Below are 23,414 nucleotides of genomic sequence, written 5' to 3'. Positions count from 1 at the left end.
ATCTTCCCTCCTATAACTCCACTATTCCCCATTGATCTAATCATATGCTCCATCTCCTGTTCTCTTTTCACAGGATTTCAAAAACAGCACCTGCTAATTACACAGTAAACACATTCAAAAACCAGTCTGATCCCAAAGGTTATTTTTGAATTCTTTTTTATTTTGTCGTGCTTTGTATCTTTCCCCTATAAAGAAATAGTTAGCTATATATCAACAATGACACATGGACTCTAAAATAAACAAGAGTGAAAGACAGGAGAAGAGACGACTAGGCACAGGAGACGAAGAGAGAGAAAGACTGGGAAAGAGAGGAAAGGTAAGAGTGAAAAAAGACAGCAATTTCTCTACAGTCAAACAAAAAACAAACCATGGGAAGTGTACATTTCTTTAACATTTACAATTGTAATAATAACAACGGCAATAATAATAACATTAACAACAATCATAATTGTTCAAATAATAATAATTAATAAAAAAGCAATAAGACCTCTGGTTTATCATAAAGACAAATGATTTTTTTTATTCTTTTCTTTATTTTCTTTAAAGTTCACTGGACAGTAGTTTGTTCGGCTTTTCACCTCTATAGGCTAATATTCTGTGTTAGTATAGTTGCTTCATAATGCGTTTCAATAGTAAACTTTTTTCTTAATTCTTAAAAGTTTCCTTTACTTTATGTTGCTGTTCTTTTTTATACAAATAAGGAATTCAAAGATATGTATACTTGTTCTGTCAACATGTTTACTGTATGTATGAATGTGCGTGTGTATCTGCATATGTGTGGTATCATTCAGAAAAATATCCATCCATTTATTTCTCATTCATTCCTTTTGCTATCACTCCCCTTGTCCTACTTATTAAGACTTTTAAACCTTTTTTTTATCCTCTTAATGACATTTTAAAATAATTACGCTTTTATTTAATGCCTTAGCAAGTCATATTCCTTTCTTCTTTGTCGGGAACACAGCCCAATACTAATCCTTTCATTATTAGGAGCCAACAAAGGAGGAGCGATAGAGGGGGACAGACAGAGAGAAAGAGAGATATAAGGGAGAGGGGAGAGGATGGTAACAGGTGAACAGAGAGAAAGGGGGCGATAGTTACAAGGAAAGAGAACTGCATTTTCCTCACTGTTGCAGCGAGGGGGGGGGGGGGGGGGGGGGGGGGTAATTTTTCCAGCCAAAATTATTGGCAGGCCACCCAACAGGGATAGAAAACAGGACAGTTAGCCTGTTCATATAGTATGGACACCTCCAGTGTTGTTAGGGAATTATTTATTGTTTATTGAGTTGCGCTCTGTGGGCAAGATACTTTGGCAATTGCAAAAATTTTAATTTTCTAGCGTCTACCGCTCAATAGCTCCTGGTCAACTCCCCCCCCGCCAACACCACCACCACTGCTCACACTTTGTCCGCCAGTTAAAGATTGAGCATTGTGAAATGGATGTTTTTCTCCAGGAATGGAATTATAGCAGTCACCCGCCTCTAATTCCCCTTCCACTTTGGCGACTGCAGAGTGCCTGTTTTCTTTGTGCTCCCCACTTCCCTCTCGATCAAAATAATTATGGCATCATGTAGTTTTTGTCTACTTTCACCTCACCCATCCCCCTCGCTCTCTACATTTTCCCCAGTTTCTCCGACTTACAGTATATGGCACAGTCGTTAATGGCTGGTGGGTCTATAGGCTCTATTTTTCTGAGTCTGTCTCTGGGTGTGTGTCTAAGGAGGGTAGGGAGTGGAATGGAGTGGGATGGATCGGCTATGTGCAGTATCTGTATACAGTCGTTTTCGGAAGGCCGCCTGTAATGGCGTGTTGTATATGTAAGTGTATGTGTGTATACTGTATATAAGGTGAAATACAGGGAGAGTAAGAGATAGAGGGATGAGGTCAGAATAGAAGGGAATAGGGAAGGAGAAGGGCTACAGTAGGTACTCCTTCTTGCCCTGGCTGGCGTCGTTCCCATTGAGAAAGGCCTCCTGCACCTCACCGTGTTCATCCAACCCACTGGCCTCATGGGTAAGATAGGAACCTGAATGAAAAGAGACAGAGGGAGCGAGAGGGAGAGACAGAGAGAAAGAGAGAGAGACCAAGAGGGAGATTGGAGGGGGAAGGTTAGGTGGCAAAGCGTCATGATCATTGTAGCGCCATGCAGCATAATCAAACCAATCAGCCCTAATATTATTGAGTACCATACCTGTAACTGATTAATTCATTAGTTAACTGATTGTTAGGTCAATACCAAGCAAGAATAGGCTCTCGGGTACGGTACGAGCCTACCGGCGGAAATTTAAGGAAGGGGATGGATGTGTGAACAGAAGAGGCAGAAGAGGATAGGCAGGTGGAGAAGATAATAGAGAAAAGACAGGGAGGGAGGAGAGATTGGCAGAAAAGGGTGGAGGGAAGGTTAGGTGCAAGAGAACAATGTTGCATGTTTGCGTCACTCAGAAAACCCATTACATACATTTTAACACCTCTCAGTTCTTTATGATTAATGATTCGGTGCATTACAGGTTACAGAGAGCAAGAACTGCTCGAGTCTTCTTCCTGCTTGAGTGTCCCTTCACTCCAGGGGTGAGTGACACTCTCATTCTCTTTAACGCAGAGGTTGACTGGCATGCTGACAGTCACGACTGGCCGAATACAAACCCCTAATGGCCCTGTCTCAACATGGTTTGGTTATAATGGTCCTGTCTCTGTGCTGATTGGCAGTCAAGCCATACTGAATGTTGACTGATGGCTTGTCTAGCCACAGAGTAAGTAATGCCTGCTACACTGTTCCCGGATCATTTCTTGGCAGCTGTGGTGCACAGTCAAAGGCTGCCAACATGGGGGCACTTAAAAAGATAGGGAATGCAGGGAGGCTGCTTTTAATAGATGAGCCTTGATACACTAACATATAGTCATAAAACATGGGGACCACACCTACATTTCCCACCCCATCCTATCCTATCCACTATCAGGGCCAAGGTCGTCCATCATGGACAGTGCCCGCCTGGAGAGGAGCATCGCAATCCTGTCTGCTTTGCGCTGACAATTTTACACCTCAGTTTAAAAGATTATTTTCTAAGAATATGGGTGTAACTGCCCTGCAATGATTTTTTCACAGCATGTTATGCCAGAAAGTGGAGACATAAGAAAGCGTGCCTATGAAAATTGTGATAAAATACTCTGATTGCTAAAATGTGTCCCCTGAGGTGAAAGAAACTTTTGCATTACTTGGTGTGTGTGTTTGTGAGTGTGTTTGTGCATGTGTTACCTTTCTGTCGGACAGAGCACCAGATGGTGACAATGAGGACACAGATGATGGTGAAAACCAGCAGTGCCAGAACTCCACCTATCACTGCATATGGTACTGCACTGTGAGTTTCTACCACTGCACCAGGATCTGAGAAAGAACAAAAGAAACAAATTTTATGTGTAGGTGGAGTGTGGGGTATATAAAGGGAAATATGGAGATAAAGGGAAAGTGCAGGCAAAGTAGGGAAAATATATAAAAAGTGAGAGACAGAACATTAAAACACCAGCATGTGGGAGAGTACAGGGAACAAGGTGATATCTTCCACTTAACTTGCATTATCACCTTTCATCACCCCCACTGCACAAAACGCCATACAGTCAAAATGGGTGAGAAAACGATGGAGAAATGAGAAGAGTGAATAAAGAAATAAGAATGTGAGCCTCTACAAACCCACTCTAGCCAAGCACCTGTCAACAACACAATGCATTTTGAATGAGGGGGAACTTTGAGTGTGTTTACACCCAGAGCAGTGCAGCCCTGAGAAATGAAATCAAACACTTCACCACAAGATGAGTGAAGAGAGATAATAAGTCAAGCTAAATTGTGTGACATTTTGTAGTAGAAAATTGCAGTAGTGGTAAGGAATTAGTCATGTCAACCTCACCTTGTACAAACTTTACTTTATGACAATTACTAAAACAAAAGCAGAAGAATAATAAAATAATATGTAGGTTAATACTGAAATGATTAGTCAATTAAGCAATTTGTCAGCTAACAGAATTTGATAATAATGACTATAATAATTTGTCGGTCAGATAAAACAACCAATCTGAAGATATCACCTGCGAGCTCTGGTAAATTGGGATGTTCATTTTTGGAATCAATTAATCGACTAATTGAAAAAAGAATCGAAAGATTAAGTGTTAGTTGCAGCCCTACTATAGATTATGAAACACACTTAAGACCAAGTTTGTGTCTGTGTACAGTTTCACCAGTAAATAATGGCTGACAATAGCCAAAGCATTTTGGAGGGGGCTGAGGGGGTGTCGTGAAAGAGCTGGTAAGGTCAATAGGAGACAAGGACACGGAGTTATTGATGCAGCTCTTGGACCTTGACAGAGCGGAATTAAAACATGAATCATTAATACAGTGCTAACACATGGAGATCAGGAGAGAAAGAGAGAGTTATGGAGGAGGTAAAGGAAAGGAAGATGAGGAAGGGGTACAGGGATTGACAGCTGAAAGACGTTCTGCGTTCTTATGCATATATTTCTTGGATAAGTGGCTCATTGAGCATTGTGAAAAAGTGTGTCACATTCCTGCTTTTGTGTTTGATCAAGTATTGGTGTGTGTTTGATAAAATGAATACTGCCGCATCTGCAGGCACACAGGACAGGATCGAGCAGTCGGCCAAAGCAATATTTCACAGCAGATGAAAAGGCAAGGACTCAAGCACTATACCTTTACCTCACGCCATCCTGTTCTTAATCCACCGCAGCCCAGAGCTCCAGAGGAAATGACTGACAGTATTAAAAAGTGCGTTGTTTCTCCTCAGATGATACATCAGCATTGACTAAATGTTCACCAAACTGTTCAAGCATCTCCACACATGCCCAGCAGGTGAACAACCTCAACCTGCCACAGTCGGCGGCAGCTGAACAGAAGAACAAGAAGGATGCTCCTGCTCCCTTCGCTACATCTCTCCTTTTAAGTAAGAGAGAGGAGATAAAGTGCAGCGAAGGTATGGAAAGAAAGAAGAACAGATAACAGGAAGCATGTGTTTGTGTGAGTGTGTGTGTGTGAGATAAATAAATTCTATAGATAAAAAAAAGAGGGGAACTACTTAGTGTGTAGTGTATAGTTTAACACAAACACACACACACACATGCACACGCACTTAGCAGAGTAGTGCCAACAGCCTTTCTTTCTCCTGCTGTGTAACATTCATCTGGGAGAATACGATTAGACAACCACCTGGATCCCAGATCTTCTTTCTTTCTCTCCCTCACCGTCTCTCTCTGTATATGTGTGTGTTTGCAGATAAATATGTTTGTGTAGCATCTCCAAAACCCTCCACAGCCCTCCAGAGGCCAGCGTCAGTCAGCTAAAGGCTGGGTGCGTTGCCAGTTCCTTAAACTCTTAATGCAGATTCATCAACAGTACCTACCAAGCACCAAGACCCTCCCCAGACCATGCACACACACACACACACAAAAATGCTGACTGTGCAATGTGTGTGTGGGGAGCATCAAACAGCCAGTGATAAGAAAGAGGGAGAGAGTGGGTGGTTGCGCACGATGCACACCCAAGTGTCTGCAGGCACGTACGCTCATGTAGATGCAGGGCAAAGGAAGGTTGCAGCAAAAAAAACGTGTGTGTGTGTGTGTGTGTGTGTGTGTGTGTGTGTGTGTGTGTGTGTGTGTGTGTGTGTGTGTGTGTGTGTGTGTGGGCCACATGAGAGTCATCAAATGAGTAGGGGAGTGAAAGACACCAAAGGAGAGCAGGGAAGGACGAGGAGAGAGATGGAGGGTAGCAGATGCTGAATAATAAGGTGTGTATGCGTTACCTTTTGGGTCCGGGGCGAAGCTGGGTGTTAGGAGGGTTGGGGTGGTGGGATGGGAGGTGATTGGATGGGTGGTAGGAGTGGGAGGGACCGTGGTAGTGACTGACACATTCTCTACAGACAGACAGGGAATGGGATAACACACACATACACAAATGCTTTTATCTACAACATGCAGTGACATTTCAACAAAGGCGCTGCAAGGCTTTACAGCAAAGTTACTACTGCCTATAAAACATGACACATGCATTATTATGGTTGAATATTAATTGAGCTTCTCTCTTCCAATGAGTTTTGAGAAGGAGGAATAGATGTAAAAAACAAGAACAGAAGGAAAGAGTTATTTTTCACCAACCAGCAATTGAGGCCAATGCCATTTTGATAATTACTAATTACATTTCCAAATTAACTGCATATGTGAAATGGAATCGATCTTGACCCCTGAAAAGGACACAGATAAACGATGTTCTCTGGCAGGCCTCTATGCCAGCTGAGTGGGTTAAAGAAGATGTTTATAATGGGAAAGACATGCTTTAAAGCTTGGGCTGAAGAGAAACCCACCTGGCAGAGTGATATTCATCTTCCAGGCAATTGGAATATATGGGAACACATTCTCTATCACTGACACATTTTCTATGGTACAATGGCAGGAGAGACAGAGACATTGTCTGTGACAGATGCATTCCCAATGGAAAAGTGCCATGCAGGGACTGTCTCATTCAATGGCGAACAATAGCTTGGATCTTGACACATTCTCCAAATCAATGGCTGAGACACAATGGTAGGTAGAGAGGTAGAAAGAGACAAGTTCATATTGCCGTTAAAGACAAAAATAATGGCTGACAAGAACTAAAAGGGAGATGGAGGAGTGGGTGTGAATGCGCGTGTGTGCATCAGCACTTTAAGAATGGATAACATGCCACTTCATCAAACAATCTCTATAAAACCGCAATGTGCAAGGAAGTCTACGTGAAGTCTCAGGACGCACACACACAAACACACACAGCTTCTTTTGAAACACATGCACGTACCCAGACCACATGTTCATGCATACTTACACACAAATGCATAATTGGCCACACACACATAATACACCCACAAAGACATAAAGCACACCTACACACACCTACCTACACCTACACACCTACACACCTACACACACCCACACACACACACACACACACTGCCCTTTCTGCTCAGGAGTAATTTATTGGTAAGTATTCCTCTGTTCCTCTGTCTCTTCTCTCCCTTTCTCCCAGTGGCCCTGAGATCATCAATCTCTTTTTGCACTCTTCTTATGTCAGCACTATACCTCCCCCAGTCTGTTTTTTTTTCTTTCTTCAAGCCCAGAATGGTCTTCTTCTCTTTGTAAAGAAATGTACATGATGCGTAGTGTATTTTGTGAGAAAAGACAAAGAGATGAGCAGAGTTTTCTGTGAAGTGAAGTGAGAGAGAGGGGGAAAGGAAGAATGGACCAGATAGAGAGGAAGAGAAATTATCCCACAATTGTCTAAGTATATGTGTCTGTTGCTCTTCTCCTGTATGCATGGCTATACAATATGTTGCATGTGTGTGTGGATACATGTATGTGTGCTTGTGGTTGTCACTTGAGCTTGAAGATTAATGGCCGAGGATGGTGCACTAACTGGACTATTACAAATGACCTAAAAATTGTTCTTTCTCACTATTTCCAACTTTGTCTTATCTTCCTACCAACATATCTCACTTCTTTTCCCTTGTTCTTCTTCAACCAAACTCTCTTCCCCTCATTTGCAACACCTCCATCCTCCACTTTCCTTCATTTGACTGCGTCTCTGGTTTCATTCCTTGGTGACTACATTCCCCCCCTGCCTCTCTTCAACTTAATTAAGGAAAATGCCATACAGCTGTCATTCTCTTAGCCAACAGCGTCCCCCCCCCCCCACATCATATTGTTATTCATTAACACTATATGGCTGCCAATCAGGCACACAGCCCATGTTATTCCAGGGATGGATGTGGCAGCACGTGCGATAATGACGTTTCTCTTCGTATCTCATTCTTGCAGAAGTGCGCCTGAGGATAGTGCGCTGCCATTTTGGATGAGCTCTGTTATTCTTTCATGTTCACTGTTCCTGATTATAAGGACATTGCCCAGAGCAGTGGTGGCTCCAGCTGTCAATCAGTGCACTGAATGTTGGACATTGGTCAGAGGTCCACTGCTGAGGCATTCAAAGCCAACACTGATTGGCTAAAGACTCATTCAAAATGTACTCATATGTCAATATAGGTGCATTGTCATGTGTGAGGGAAAACAGCACTCAAGACAATTTCTTTCAATCAAAATTGACTCTGCATTATCTCTCTCTGGCTTCCTCTGCCACTAGCCCCCAACCTTTTTCCACTTTCATTCTCATTCTGTGCTTTTTGAAAGTCTCACTTCATTAAATAGAAGTCTATGTTTTTCATTCCAATTATTCTGACGGCTCATTACAACAGCCAAGGAGACACAGACTAATCCCTGGTCACCTAGTATCCCTCTCCATCCGACTATGTACCCATCCTTTCATCTTCCTATCACTCCCCTCTGCTTTCCATGACTCTTTCTATAAAACCATTAGTTTCACTATTCTTCCCCTTGCTCACTTCCTGCTCAGTTTTGCATAATTATACACACGCATACACATTCATAAGTGTGTTACATATATGCAAACTAACAATTCTTATCTCCCCATCTCTACCTCTCCCTCTCTCATTCTTTCTCTCTCCATCTCCCACACACTCTCATGCGATTCAATTCTAATGGGTTTTATTGGCTTGGCGATTCATCTGAGTGCAGCAGCTCAGTTCAATTACATAAGGGAGCCCTCCGGGTTTTCACCAGACAATCTGCAACATTCTCCTCCCAGTCACATGCACACGCATGCACATGCACTTTCGAATATACGCACATAAAAAAATCCAATTTCTCCTTAACAATGGTGGCACAGAGATGAAACAACCAACAGAGGCCACATCCTTTACACATTCTGCAAATAATTGCTGTGTGTGTGTTTGTGAAATGTGTATGAGTGTGTGTGCTCTGTGATTCATTTGAAACTATTTGTCACATTTATATCATTAGTGACTCTCTGAAAGTTGCTGAAAGTTAATTTCATCGTATTAAGTTCTCAACACACACACACCAAATTTCTCACTCTCTTTCTCTAAATCATAAACACATCAACACGCTCAGACACACACAGAGTTACACAAGTGTGACCAGTCATATAGAGCTCAGCTTTAATGCATCACGTCTTCTTGCCATGGCCTGGGCTCCCTGGAGAGTTTCCCACCTCTCGCTCTCTGTTCTCCTTCGCCAGCATTACGCCCGTCTCCCTTCATAAAGTGGCAGCGCCTGAAGCACCTGCGACAAATTGGCAGGCACTTTGGCTGAGTTTGTACCCGGTGTACAGACCCTGATGGCAGATAACTTTCACAGAGGGAAGGTTGACACGAAACGAGAAGGAGAGACACGAGAGAGAGCACTTGTAGTTTTTCTGCACCTGCAATAAAATGGTCCCTTTTCCGCTGATTCATCCTTTACAACACACATCCTCCAGCGCTCCCTCCTTGTCCCCCTTCCTCCCCCAGTGCACCATGGGATTCCCTCTGGGAAGGCTGGGAGCCAACTAAACTATTCAGTTTATCTGACAGGCTGTGGTACTGAATGGTAACCTGGGTCTGACCTCCATCGTCCTTCTTCTTTCCCTTTTCTTCCTTCCATTATTTCCTCCTACACTATCTCCCTTCCTCCCTCCCCTCTATCCATCCCCGACTCCTGACTCTGTTGCATTAACTCTCCCATACTCTCAGAAACCTAGGCATTTTTTGAGTAAAGAAAGTGAACTGCAGCTGAACCAAGAACAGAGGGCAAACTGGTGGCAAGGTGAAAAACAGTTGAAAGGTTGTGGGAGGAGTGGAGAGAGGAAGTGGGCAGGGGGTGTAAAAGAGGTGAGAACAGTGGGCAGAGTAAATGAAAGGAAGGATTTTGAGGAAAGAAATGGGGAGAGGGAGAGAAAAAGGAGAGCCAAAGGAGGAAAGCAGAAAAAGAGAGAGATGGAGAAACTGAAATTATTATGACTGAAACAGAAAATCAGTTTACAGAGAATGGAAAAGTAAGGCACAAAAAGAGGTGTGAGATTGGGAAGAGACTGTATATTTTTTTTCCTATCACCAAAGCCTTTAGGAATAAGTGTAGAGCTTTGTTACAAAATGAGATATACACTATTTGAAAAATAGAAAACATAAAAAGACACCTACTATAAAAACGTGGGTGCTGGAATGAAAAAAACACACTTTAGAGTCATGAGTCATCTTAACATATTTTACCAAGTGGAATCATATTTATTTTTAATATTGACTGATGAAATTTGTATCATCAGAAAGTAGCACTTTACTAACACCATATTAAATGATCCATGGTGGTTTATTTGCATATGCAGTGATGTAGAGTAAACACACTGTTTTACAGTTATGTAACATTTGCAAAGACACACATATCACTGGAAACTTTATAGCCTGAATGCAAGGAGTTTATATGACATTTCTGGAGAAAGAATTAACACCCCGTAAGCCAAATTATTAGCTGTGACATACAGGAAAATGAAAAGTGACTTTCAGTCGTCTACAGATTAATATGATGGCTGAATCAACAACTCTGAGCTCTTTGAGATAAGGTTTGAAACAATCTGCCCAGTGGGCGAGCACATATTTTTTGAAGTACAGCAAAGCACCACTGATGTGTGGCTTCAGCAGGAGGAATTAAGAAGCTGATTGCTGGAAATCCAGAGTGCAGAGCAGAGGAGATGAAGTTTGGCTTATGTTGGCTATGTGGATTTCTGGTCTTTTGTGCATTTTGTTTTTTCAGACAGGATTCCTTACTTTAAATGTTCCCTTTTTTCACAATAACAGAGGATATGGGTAAAAAAGCAAGATAAATCAAATTAATGACCAGCACAGAGCAACAGCATGAAATAAAGAAGATAAATGATGAAATGTAGGAAACAAGAGAAAAACAAATGAAGAAGACAGCTAAAAATGGTGAAGGAGGAAGCTGAGGAGGAGGGAGAAAGACAGAACATTTTTCTACAGAGGGGGCAACTCACATCAAAGCTCGACATGTCTAACCTTCTACGATAGAAAGAGAGACAGAGACAGAGAGAGGGAGGGATGTGGGTGGGGATGTCACCTTTCATCTTGCCACTGTTGCAACCCTTGATGCCTGTAGAAGGCTGGAATTATGTGTGCTGTTTGTACAAGAGCATGCGATGGTTGATTGTGCGTGTTGCACGTGTGGGAGAGAAAGAGAGCGTTAATGTGACGGAGAGATGAGGGGGCGCTAACCAAAAGCAGCCTAAAAATGTTGCATATAGTAAAATATCATGTCTCTTTTCCCTCCAACCGTCCCTCTGCTTCCAATACATTCTCACTCCCAACCTCCCAACTCGTCAAATATGGAGGAGTGGTGCTTGGATGCAATGACAGGAGCAGCCAGCAGGAGGGTAGTAGACCAAAATGGCAAACTTGCTGAGTGATTAAGCAAAACCACAAAAATATTGTATGGGAAACCGTAGAAGCCTCTGATGATGAGCTAGCTTTGTTGCTGTCCCATTTACTCTCTTGTTTCATGCGTGGATTAAAATACATTATTTCGAATCAGAACCTTTTTTGTAAAAACGGGCTTCAAACTCCAAGAGAAAGTTGTCACATTTTCTGAAAACTAACTTTATGGTGATACAACATTTTCATGCAATGTTGCAAGCTCCACCGTCATCCTCTTTAAGCCATGGTGTGCAGTTTATCTAGGTCAACCTTCATTAAGAATTTAGCAACCACCAGTGAATCTAGGTGCAACATCCTGGAAAACTGACAACAAAAGCCCCATACCCGCATCTGACACATCACCTCACCCTCTGATACCTCTGCTCAAGCAACAAGCAAAGTTGATTCGCCTGAATTTTAAATGCAACAGATGTTCCACTGTTGTTTTTTGCCAAATGTTACCATGTAAAACTCAGTTTCAACAGATTCAGCATTGCATTAGTACTTTGCACTGTAACTTCTGTTGTCTTTGTCTCCTATGTGTCTGCTGCTATGTGTGCTTGTATTGTGAAGTTCATTTAGTTGTCACAAAATCTTGTGCCTTTATTTATTGCTCTTGAAGATTTAAGCTACTCTGAATGCCTTGAAGAGAGGATTGGGTCCAGAAGACTTGATAAATTGGTTCTTTACAAGAGATACGCTGAATAATGATGTTGGTGACTAGTATCTGAGCACGGTAGCCTACGTCTTCTTGTGGAATCAATATCTCTGTTGAATCAATTGCAAAGGAGGTTTAGCAGAGGTTTCCTGCTGTGTACCAAATCAGGAAAACAAATAAAGCTGAAAGACAGATGAGACACGCATCACAATTGAATGGTTCTATTGCCCAGTGCCAGAGTAGCCAGACTCCAAAGACACTAGGAAGATAAAAGGATCAATAAGATTTGTCCCCAAAAAAGCAAAATAAAATAATTAAAACGTAAAACACAAGAACAAAAAATGCAACAAACAAAAGATCCATTGAATGTAAAATTATTCAGAACAGTTAAGAATTGTCTGGGATTCTAATACAAGAAATGAAAACAATAGAGAAAAAGAATCAATGAAGCAAACTTTTTAAACACTTGTGGAAATTCTATGAAAACTTGTAACATGAAATGAACTATTACTCACCATACACCAATAGGGCATAATGATCAGCAGCGCGTCCGTAGTTGTTCTGGGCCTGGCACAAGTACGTCCCGTTGTGTGATTGGCTGAGACGGGAAATCTGAAAGGTAGGGCCAGAAATCTCTGCCCTCTCAGGTAAGGTGTCATTAATCTTAGACCACTGAATGTTCCTCGGCCTGAAGGGAAGGAGACAGAGAGAGGTGTACTGCTTGATAATGCTGAAATTATCTGTCTATTAATTGACTGGTCAACTGACAGAAAATTTACATTTTTGATAATCAATTAATTGTTCAAGTCTGTATCAAAGAGAAATGCAAAACATTTGCTGGCTCAAGCTTTTTTATTTTATTCTATTTTTTTTTTACAATTTTCAAAATGCATAACAAGTCCTACAACAGCATAATGTTAAGCCTCTATTGTATGCCATTTAAATACAGCTAGATTGTAGATTTACACATATAATTACTTCTACTAGTGTTTCAATTGCCTCTACAACCACCAGTGTTGGGCAGTAATGCATTAGTAATCTGTTATAGTAATGTGTTCAGTAAAAAGAGTGCATGTGGTTACAATTTGAAATTTAGTAATTACATTAGTTACAAGTCCCCTTAACGCTTAGTTACTTTGACAATTTGGGGGTCGGCTTGTTCTCTCTCTTACTGGGATGATATCAGTTTAGCCTTCAGTGGAGAGACTGGTCTGGGATGTTTTAGCTTGGCAAGGGGTTGGAGGTGTGGGGAAGCAGTTAGCCTCTACCAAAAGAGGAGAAAAAGGACTATCGATAACTCCAAATGTACATATGTTGTCTCTTTACATGTACACTTGGTACATGTAGCTGCAAAAGTGTTAAGCCTACATTCAGAAATCAACTAGATATGTTTAGAGTTGGAAAGACTGTAAACACCGCAGCTACACTGTGAGCATAGGACTTGTGTAATATGCAGAGGGTCAGTAATTGCCTCCAAAATAATGTCTAATTTTCTCTTTCTGCACTTGTTAAATAGAGACAGCGGGACATGTGGGTGTGGCTGAGTTGTTTAAAGTCACCTTGGATTAAGCTGGACTGAATAACAAAAGTTATTTTACATGTTGCTGTTGCATATTTAGCAATGAATGATATAAGTACTTTTTCAATGTGTAATAAGTAATGAATAATTTCTGAGATTTCTCAAGTAACTGGCAAATCACTGTTAACTACCTCTCTAACTAATACCACTAGTAGACTACTAGTCTTAAACACCTTTAGTAAAACCTGAAGTGCTAAAGGGTATTAAAAATGAGAAAGGGAAAGGAGACAAGGGATGAAGCACAGGCACAGACGGATGCTATAAAAAGAGAGGTGAATAAGGAGGGTAAAGAAGCCCACAGGGGGACAATGACATGAGAAGAAAGTATAAAAGCGTTTGGAGAATAAGCCAATGGCAACAGAGGGATGCATCCTGACAAATAATGAGATGGATGGACAAAGGGCGGCGATTGTGTGAAAGGGTTGGCAAGAGGGAAAGGAGGGCAGATGAGAGAGAAATAGGGTGTCAGATGTGCATAGTGGGAAAAAAAAGAAAATGAAAAGTAGTTTGTGTACTAGTGTTATCACAGGTAGAGGAAAGACAGAGAGAAGACGAAATGGTGGGGTGGGAGATGAAGGCAGGGAGAAGGCAGACAAAATGAATTGGTCATGAAAGACAGGCAGGCAGAACAGACAGGAGCTGCGAGGATTACAGAGACATCCTGGCGAACAAAACTGTGTGTGTGTGTGTGTGTGTGTGTGTGTGTGTGTGTGTGTGTGTGTGTGTGTGTGTGTGTGTGTGTGTGTGTGTGTGTGTGTGTGTGTGTGTGTGTGTGTGTGTCTGGCTGAGTGTCATGGCTCATGCCACCCTGGCCAGATTACAATCCTGACTCATCTGGGTTCTAATCCCTCAGGACGTCTAATTAAACCTCTCTCTTGCTTAGTCACACACACTCTCTCACTCATCCTACACACACTAAACGTGCACAAACAAAATCTCGCTCTCTCTAGCACACACACACACACACATATATATATATATATATATATATACGTGTACTCCCACAGTAATTCCTTCAAATGCTAACACACAAATAAGCAGGCAATTAAGCAAAATGACAAAACGTCGTCTGCATCTCTTCTCCTAATAAGAGGACAAACAATGAGTGTACCCCTCCTTCAAAAGGAAGTAGCACATAATTGGCCATTAATACCTAACAGGCAATTAACAGGGCCAGGGAGCAAGCGGGAGAGCGACAAGGGGACTGTAATGCGTGTGTGTGCATGTGTGTCCAGTCCAGCGTGAGATGAGGGTCAGAGTCCAGAATGGCCTGCTGTCCCATCTCTCACTGTCACATACGCGTGCACGTACCACACAAACACACACACAAACACACACACACACAAACACACACACACACACACAGTGTCCTCAACCAGCCGTTACAAAGCTGTAGTGGGGCTGTGGCCAATACGATTCTCAGCCAGTCCTCACTGTGAGATTTCACTTAAGTCATCACACACACAAACACACACATGCACACACTTTGGCTGCATGAAGCTTTACTGTGGAGCTTTAGTGGACTTGATGCCCACAGACAGACGGACCATCTAGGGGAGGGTTTAAGAGCTTAGGACCCAATACCCTTCTGGATAGCGCACAAAGGGCTGTGAACACACTAGAAAAAGGATTTGTTTCAAAGCTGGCTCTTAAAAGTGTTGACTGCTGATTGGGTTTAGTAGCTCTACCCTCACACACAGAGCCACATACAAGTTTATATGTCCAAACTCATTTCTAGTATTCTTTTACACTCTTCTAGAGACATCTCTGCCTCCCTCTAAAGCTCTTATTCTCTTTGTCCTTCATGCAATAAAATATGGATCAGGTGGTTTTTATCCGTCCGCCAGACATTAAATGTCAGGTGATATCACAGATACAGTACAACTCTTTTGGTTTATGATCTAACTTAGATGCACAATCCGTATCCTGATTGTTTTGATAACAGGGGTAATACACCCTTGGTTTAACATCAGGAATGATGAATTTGATTGGCCCAAAGGGAACCTGCATCATTTGTGAAGGACAGCATGTGGTCATACTCAGTTGGACAGTCTATATCTCCTTTCCATTTCCTAGAAAGTAGTTTATATGAAGTTTCTCAGGAGTTCATTTCTAAGGATAGTTCTTGTGGTAATTAGAGGGAGTTTATTGAGATTTGTGGAGATCAGAAGTACTTGGTTACTTGTAGTTTCCAAGAAAGAAGGCTGATAAAGCACACATGTTCTCCTTTCAATGGTGTTCACATCACCTTATTCTTGTACTTTTGACAAAGGGATGTAAATCAGCAAATAAATGAAACTGTTAAAATACTTTCAATAAAATGATAAAACATTATTTGATCTACTCCAAAGGAGTTTAGTTTACATAGACAGAAGAGACACTGCGGAGTCTTTTTCACAATGACATCTGTATTTTCACTAAATCTCAATCTGCACAGCTCCCAAGTTATTTGTAGGTCAACATTAATTAATATTAACGGAGACGTTTTTCCGCAGTTTGCTTTGCATCTGGTACAAACACAACGTCCACAAATCAGTCACTGTATTTTTGTAAAAACAATTTCAAATGCCTTTCACTCATTTTTTACTACGTTGTTTTTAGGATGCTGTGGTTGTATGCTTGCATGCTGTTCGTTTGATTATGTTTGTTTAGGCTACTATTCGTTACTGCTGAAGTTACTAGCTGCAATCCTACTGATACATAAACTAGACTCCATGGCTTTGACTTTGGCTTAGGAAAGTGTTTTATATTAATACATATTAAAACATTGACAGGCTTGTTGTCACACTTTCTACAGTAGGCTACTACAAAAAACATGCCATCTAATTGAGGCTAACTTGCCCTGGGAATATCTATGGTGGCTTTTCAAACCAATTTTAAATACCTGCTTGTTAGTGATTGTTAGTGTGGAGTGATTGTCATGCGATGACAGACATGGGTCGTTTGTGCATGCAAAGATGCATGTAATGTTTTTGTGTAAATATGTTGAACATTGAAGTACAACACAATTTATATTTGAGCTGAATGTTAGTCCTTCATTCAATCCATACATTTCAATGTGGAAGATAAAATTTCTTGCAGAAAAATAAAAACTTGAACAAAGTTCCTTTCAGACCCTGTCTTGCTGTGTTTAAACAAACTGTTTAAAATCATCCAAACTGTCCAAACTGACCTGTTCTTTTTGAAAATTGCTTCAAGCAAATACAAAAAAACATTACCAGATACTTATCTACCTCATCAGTTGAACTACTAAACTATTCTCTGCAGTCTGTGGCCACATCAATGACAACCTTTGGCTATGACTTCTGCAATCATTTTAGATTGCTAAATTCAAGCTTATTCTGAGTTACACTTTGAAAAGGTGCTCTGGGTAAATGTGGGATCTGAACTCGTCTAAAGTCAGCAACAATTTTACCCTCATCGGTGTAGCTGCTACCTGCAGCTACCAGCTGTTGGGTGAAGTTAAGACCTAAATGTCATTCTCATAGCTCAAAACTATTTCCCAAAACAGTTTTAATGTGTATACTTGCAGTCCCATTTTCTCATTATGAAATTTTGTGTTTGCAAGGGTTGTCGTTGAACTTGGCAACCTTCTGCATGTTGTCGTCAATCAAACGCTTTCAGTGTATCCTTAAGCCGATTTGTCAAGACTCACTGCAGCTTTTCAAGTGAAATGCTTTGTTTATTGACAAACCTTTTATACTTTCTGATTATTTTGTCAGGAATTCATTTTGGAATGAGAGAAAACACAAACACACTGCTAGGACATCCCAAAAAAGCTTCACAGGCATGCTGGTAAATGTGCCGGTTTCATTTCTTGGGAAAAGTGAAGTTGAATGCATGTATGATTGAAATTCTTTTTCAAACTACGTGTTGCAGTATGGTGACTACAAAAAGGCATCATACCTCCTTAAACCAAGACCTCAAATAGTCTTTTAAATATTTTTTTAATAATAAGAAAACAGGCCATCATTCGCACACAACACTCAGTGTAGTGAGGTTTCTATATCGGCATTTCATTGTTATTTTTACTGCCATGACTCTGTACATGTGCTGTGCCTGTTTGAGTACGTATGTTTTGTGTATCATATTTTCAGGTTCTATAACAGGTTTGTGTCATTGTGTCATTTCAAAAAGTAGGACATAGTTGACATTTAACTGAAGGCAGATCAAACCAACACAAAACAGTTTAGCACATGTACACACACATACACAGACTTACAGAGGGTTCCCAGTGACGGAGCAGGTGAGACTCAGCGAGTCGCCCTCTCGCAAAATGCCAGAAGGAGGAACAATTCTAACTGTAGGTGCAACTGTGTGGAGAGAAAAGGAGAGGAGGGGTAAATAAATGAGTATGCAGGTGAGAGAGAAGACAAGAAAGGCACAATAGAAAACAAATGGATCAAAATGATCAAAACGGAGCAACAATCAGACAGGAAAAAAAAATAAAAAAATCAGGAAATGAGAGAGAGACAGCGAGGGAACAAAAAGGAGGAACAAGGGAAAAGCGAGAAAGTGGCAGGAGAAAGGGTCTTTAACATCTGTTTCCAAGGCAACCAGCAGACAATCCTACGGTTGAGACACCTGTTATCATAAGCAGCCCACCGCTCCAGCAGCTGCTGTACTGCACTTACTTCAGTAACAGAGCGATGGCAAGCCAAATCCACACTGACAGTTGATCATTATTACCAGTTCTCTGGCTGGAGGAACCATCAGCACACAGATTGACAAAACTGTTGAATATGAATCATTCTGACCTATCAACAAATATTAGTATACATGTGGCAAATTAATTAACCAAAGACTGGTGCAGATGTGCGTATATGCCTGTGGAATGTTTAACTATCCAGAATTATTGGTATATTTTTGGGATATTGAATGAGGAGAGAGCAAATGTAGCAAGTGAATATTGGCTGACTTGTTGAACAACATCATAGTAACATCGGGGGAGAAAAATTATTGTATGTACTTGAACATATATTACCACTGAATATGAATGAGCCACCTACTGCTCCCATGTTCCTTTGCAACACATGCTGCTACAATTTGTATTATTCTTATTTTTGCTTATCATTATTAACATTATTACCACTAAAATTACTTGTACTTTACTTTATCTATGTGGACTTTGCATTGTGCTTCTGGATGTTCTTAAACTTGTTTGATAGGATTAGAAGCAAACAAAATGGATTTACATTTTATAGATATTAAATGATGGATTTTAGACTTCTACAAAAATGGTTGGAGGGATGTAGCTCATAGCTGTCTGACATTTTCAAGATTAATCCTACTGAAACATCTACAGATGTGAAGACATTGAGAATTCAGCCTAAAATAAAAATATGGTTCTTTCTGAACTTGTTGCTCTGGGTAAATATTAGATATTAAGCCAATTATAAATTTAAATCTCTTGCAGTACTTTTAGTGTTTGGTTTTACCTGTCTTGAATGAAGATTTGTGCTGAGATTTCCGAGCATACTAACTACTAACTGCAAATAGGCCAGCAAAGATCCATCAATCCCACAGTGCTGGGATCACTGCACATACTAACGTGACAAAGGTTTTTTTCAACTGATGTTGGTTAGCTCCTTAAACCACAGGCCAGGACCCTAACCTGGCCGCAGACCTGTTTCTGGCAGCTCTCCGCATGACAAGATTTGTATGTATTAGGTTTTAATGAGAGCTGGTCTCATACAGGCCAGCTCTGAATATCCTGGACTGTATATAAATGGGCTTCATTCTAAAATGAGATATCCACCATTTGAAAAATGAGTCTGCTACCCTGACAAAATAATGGGAGGCGTTAAAGTAAAACACTGTAATGAATAGTACTGAAGTAGCAACTTAAGTGACAGCAATACAGATGGAATAATTTGGGTTTTTGAAATATTTGGTGATGAACATTATGTTACTTCATTTGTTTCCAAGATGGATAGAAAAATCTTCACACACACACACACACACACACACACACACACACACACTTCGGAAGATGGAGAGACTTACAATACACATCCAAGCGATAGTGTCGAATCCTCTTCTGCCCGCTGAGTGCCGGGTGGAATGCCTCGCAGCTCAGTGCTGCCCCGTTGTCTTTCCTTTCTACCGGGATTCGGATGGTGCTGGACACACTGAACGTCTTACCATTGTCCTGCTGGGATACCACACCTGGAGAGAGACAGAGGCGATGAGATGATGGAATGAAAGAAGACAGGTGGGACGGCTGGGAAACAAGTTAGCAGCCAAAACATGCCCGTTTTTCCCTTCTCCCTGCTGAGACATCACACCTATGGTGGGAGAGGAAAACAGACAAGGAGGAGGAAGAAGGGAGGGAAAAGAGAATGAGACTTTTAGAGGAGAACACAGGTGGATTGAAGAAGTGAGCAGACTGAAAGGAAGACTAAGTTAGAAGAAGTTAGTGAATGATGAATTAGTTTGTTTCACAGCAGCACCAGGTACCTGTAGAGGGGAGGATGAGTGGTGGAGGAAAGAATAAGAGAGAGAGAAAAGCAATTTGCATCTATATTTCATGGCAATTGTGAGCAGCAGAACTGTTTGTTTGCAGATGGTAAATCAACTGAATATTTTGTGTGTGTGCGTGAGTGAAAGAAAGAGAGAGAGAGAGAGAGAGATGGGGGGAGCAAGACAGGTAAATGAGAGAATATGCATAACCGAATTGAAATTTTAACTGAGTCAGACAGAGAGAGAGAGAGGGGCGTCAAAGGACCAGGGTGAGAGAAGAAAGGCATGCAGAGAGGTGCTCATAGACATAGAGAGAGAGCGAGAGAGGGCAGCAAAATGGGCATGATTGATGGAGGGTGGGGGCGAGGAGAGCTGTGGCGAGACAAGCCCAGACATGAAAGAGGATGATAAGAGTGCCAAGCCAGATGCAGAGTGGAAGAAAGATGCGAGAAGAGAGGAAGAGGAGGAGGAGAGACAGGAGGAGGGAGGAGGGAGGAGGAACAGCAGGGTGACACGGTCACGTATTGGGAGTTTGTGCTTGTTGAGGCAGAATACAACAACATTACTTAAATCGCGCTGAGTTTTCAATTATTGCTGGCCAGCAAATGAAAGCAGGCCCAATCAAAGCGTGAGAGAGGATGGTGGTGGGTGCAGATGAGCAGGAATAAGGCAGCAGTGGGAAGATAGTGTCTTAATTAAAGAGTGCTTTCCCATATCTGTTGGGATCTGCCTCTAACCTTTAGTGTCACAGTTCATTTAACTCACGGCCAAAAGAGAGAGGCGGGAAGAAGAGGAGGAGATAGGAGAGAAAACAGGAGAAACGAGGAAAAAGGAGGATAAGAGAGGAAAGAGAAAGAGAGGGTAGGAGAAATGAGGGGATAAGAGGAGAGAGTGGGAACAGGAAGAGAGGAGAAGACAAAAGAGGAAAGACAGGAAGAAAAGAGAGAAGAAACAAGCTAAGAGGAGAGAAGAGGAAACAAGAGGAGAGAGGAAATGAGAGGAGACAGGTAGAGAGAGGTGGAGAAGAGAGTAGAGAAGAGAGACAAAAGTGCAGCCAGCCTGTCTCTTTGAATGGCTACATGACTCTTAAAACCATTTGCAACCAATAACCAAGGTGAGGAGTGTCACGTCTTTGTCACCAGTGAAATTTAAAGGAGAAATAAAAGAAGAACGGGAGATCAGATGAAAAGAAAGGGAATGAGTAAAGTGGAAGGACAGAGAAGGAGAATAAATGACAGAGACAAGCATGTTCTGACAGAGAAAAAGGGAAGAGACTGGATGAAAGAGATGCCGAGTGTCAGACAAAAATAGAAAGTAAAAGAGACAACGGCTGACATGAAGTTTAGAAGGGCAAAGCATTGCTCGCTGCATGTCCCAAAAACTGTTGACACCAGATTATCTCACATTATTTCATCTAGTCTGCGTGAGTTATTTGAAGGCAAAGGGTATGAATTAATGAATAACAATAACGTAATAATGTGACAGCGATTTGTACTTTTAAAAGTCGTCTGCATTTATTAAAAAACTGAGATAAATTGAATAAAAAAATAATAGCCATTAGCCGGAGCGTGAGATGTTGTGCATAACATAACTCCTAAGAGATATTTTGTTCGTGCTAAGGCAACGGAACAAGGTTTTTGAGAAACTGAAATCAAAACCTCGCTTTATACACAAATGCTGATTTAACGGCAGAGCGCAAAAATACGATTTCTCAGGGGTCAAATAGGCTGAAGACAATGGAAAGATAGGTCTCAGATGTATTATTGAGCAAAGAGATCCAAAGAGAGCCAAGGGATACAGCGAGTTAGAAAGAAGGATAGATCAAGGTAACAGACTGATAGATGGCTCATAGATTCATCAGATGCAAAGAAGCAGGGAGAGTTAGATGATGGTGTTACATTCCTTCACTTATTGCAATATATAATGAGTTGAACCACAAGATACGGTTTGTCTTTACTGTTCAAGATGGAATTTCACAAAAGCCAGGTCAATAAAGTCCAGTTTCTCCTATTTTGCCCGTTCATTGCACATCATGGATACCTATAACCTTGTCGGCAATTCTGTTAAGTTTCTTCACTAACATTAACCACCATTGTATAAGTTAAGGCAAAGTAGTGCCAATTGCCTTTTCTAAATATGGAAATTATGTATTGTTTTTCCAAATACAAAACAGACGTTGAATTAAAAAGTGCGTCTTTGTGAGTGTGTGAAGTTGAGGTAAAGTGAGAAAAGCTGGTGTGCATGTATCTGCATCTGTGCTTTCATGTAATGGTGCACTTGTCAGATAATGTCCAAATAAAAGACATTTGAATTGGAATTTTCAAGAGAGAGCATACAGAGAGCAATATACGGGGAGATGTTTATCTGCTTTGATAGGGAAAGAATTTGACTTATTAGACAGAAAAAGCACAGAAATATTTCCAGTGATTTCTGTTGATGTCTGTCTTCTCAAAACAAAGATCAACACAAGTAGATATACACTTCTATGAACTTATGGCTCTTCGTCTAAGGAGTGGAAACAGAAAAGTTCTCAGTGTTCACATCTCAAAAAAGTGTGTTTGATCACTTGAATCTACACTGTTGCCTAAAAAATATTGCAAAGAGCATTTGTTTAAAATCAAGGTAACTAGAGGAGAGGAGAGATTCTGGCAGCCCCACAGCCAAAACCTTCATTTTCTCCATCCATTTATTCATCCATCTTAACCTGCTCCCATCAACTGATCTATCTGCCATTCCCTCTGTCAACCCATCAATCACCCATCCATTCGTGCTTCTTTTATTCAGCACTCAATCTGTGATATCATCCACCCATTGTGCTTCACCTGCCCTATATTTCCCCATTAGTTACCTCATTTATCTTTCATAATCATCTAACGATTCATCAGTCCAATGTCCAGGTACCTGGTATTTCCCGGCCATTACGAATCCAGCGCAGGGTGGCGGCCGGCTTGCTGCGTGGCGACACACAGGTGAGCTCCACCTCGCCGCCCTCCACCGCCTCCTGCTTCACCTCCACCGCGGGCGTCTCCGGGGGCACCAAAACAGACAGTGTTGCCACTTGGTGGTGTGTAGCATCTGTGTAGAGCTGGCAGAAGTAGCCGCCCTCATCCCACACGCTGACGTTGGTCAACGTGATGCGCACCAGCCGTGGCGTGAAGAGCACCATCTGGAAACGGTCATCCTTCAGGGCTGGAGGTACATGAAGGCAATGGAGAGGGGTGGGGCGTAAGTAAGACAGCATGGGATGGGGTTGTTGAGGAGGAGGGTACAGAGAGAGGAAGATGATGGGAGATGCAGGAGAGAAGATGGGGTAAGTGACAGAAAGAGTGCTAAGGTATAAAGTACATCAGATCTA

The 23,414-nt window shown here is 41.5% G+C and overlaps 1 protein-coding gene across 4 annotated transcripts in view; it reads right to left on the bottom strand.

Moving 5' to 3' along the window:
• Nucleotides 1-139: 139 nt before the first annotated feature.
• Nucleotides 140-23,414, bottom strand: part of cadm4 (cell adhesion molecule 4) — a 151,628-nt gene continuing 128,353 nt past the window's right edge. Inside the window, exons 3-10 of one of the 4 annotated variants that reach the window (XM_046044906.1) lie at nucleotides 22,961-23,248; nucleotides 19,604-19,765; nucleotides 17,820-17,910; nucleotides 12,534-12,706; nucleotides 5,802-5,912; nucleotides 3,254-3,382; nucleotides 2,192-2,270; nucleotides 140-2,026 (exon numbers count right to left, since the gene is read on the bottom strand). In XM_046044906.1, the coding sequence (XP_045900862.1) occupies nucleotides 2,230-2,270; nucleotides 3,254-3,382; nucleotides 5,802-5,912; nucleotides 12,534-12,706; nucleotides 17,820-17,910; nucleotides 19,604-19,765; nucleotides 22,961-23,248 (995 nt within the window). In that variant the 3' untranslated portion in view covers nucleotides 140-2,026; nucleotides 2,192-2,229. Of the gene's footprint in view, nucleotides 2,027-2,191; nucleotides 2,271-3,251; nucleotides 3,383-3,899; nucleotides 3,929-5,801; nucleotides 5,913-12,533; nucleotides 12,707-17,819; nucleotides 17,911-19,603; nucleotides 19,766-22,960; nucleotides 23,249-23,414 lie in introns of those variants that run through there. The other 3 variants (XM_046044905.1, XM_046044908.1, XM_046044907.1) reach the window with 3 other exon arrangements.

This window comes from Micropterus dolomieu, linkage group LG03 (genome assembly GCF_021292245.1).
Source record: "Micropterus dolomieu isolate WLL.071019.BEF.003 ecotype Adirondacks linkage group LG03, ASM2129224v1, whole genome shotgun sequence".
Lineage (NCBI taxonomy): Eukaryota > Metazoa > Chordata > Actinopteri > Centrarchiformes > Centrarchidae > Micropterus > Micropterus dolomieu.
This window is presented reverse-complemented; position numbering and strand designations above follow the sequence as displayed.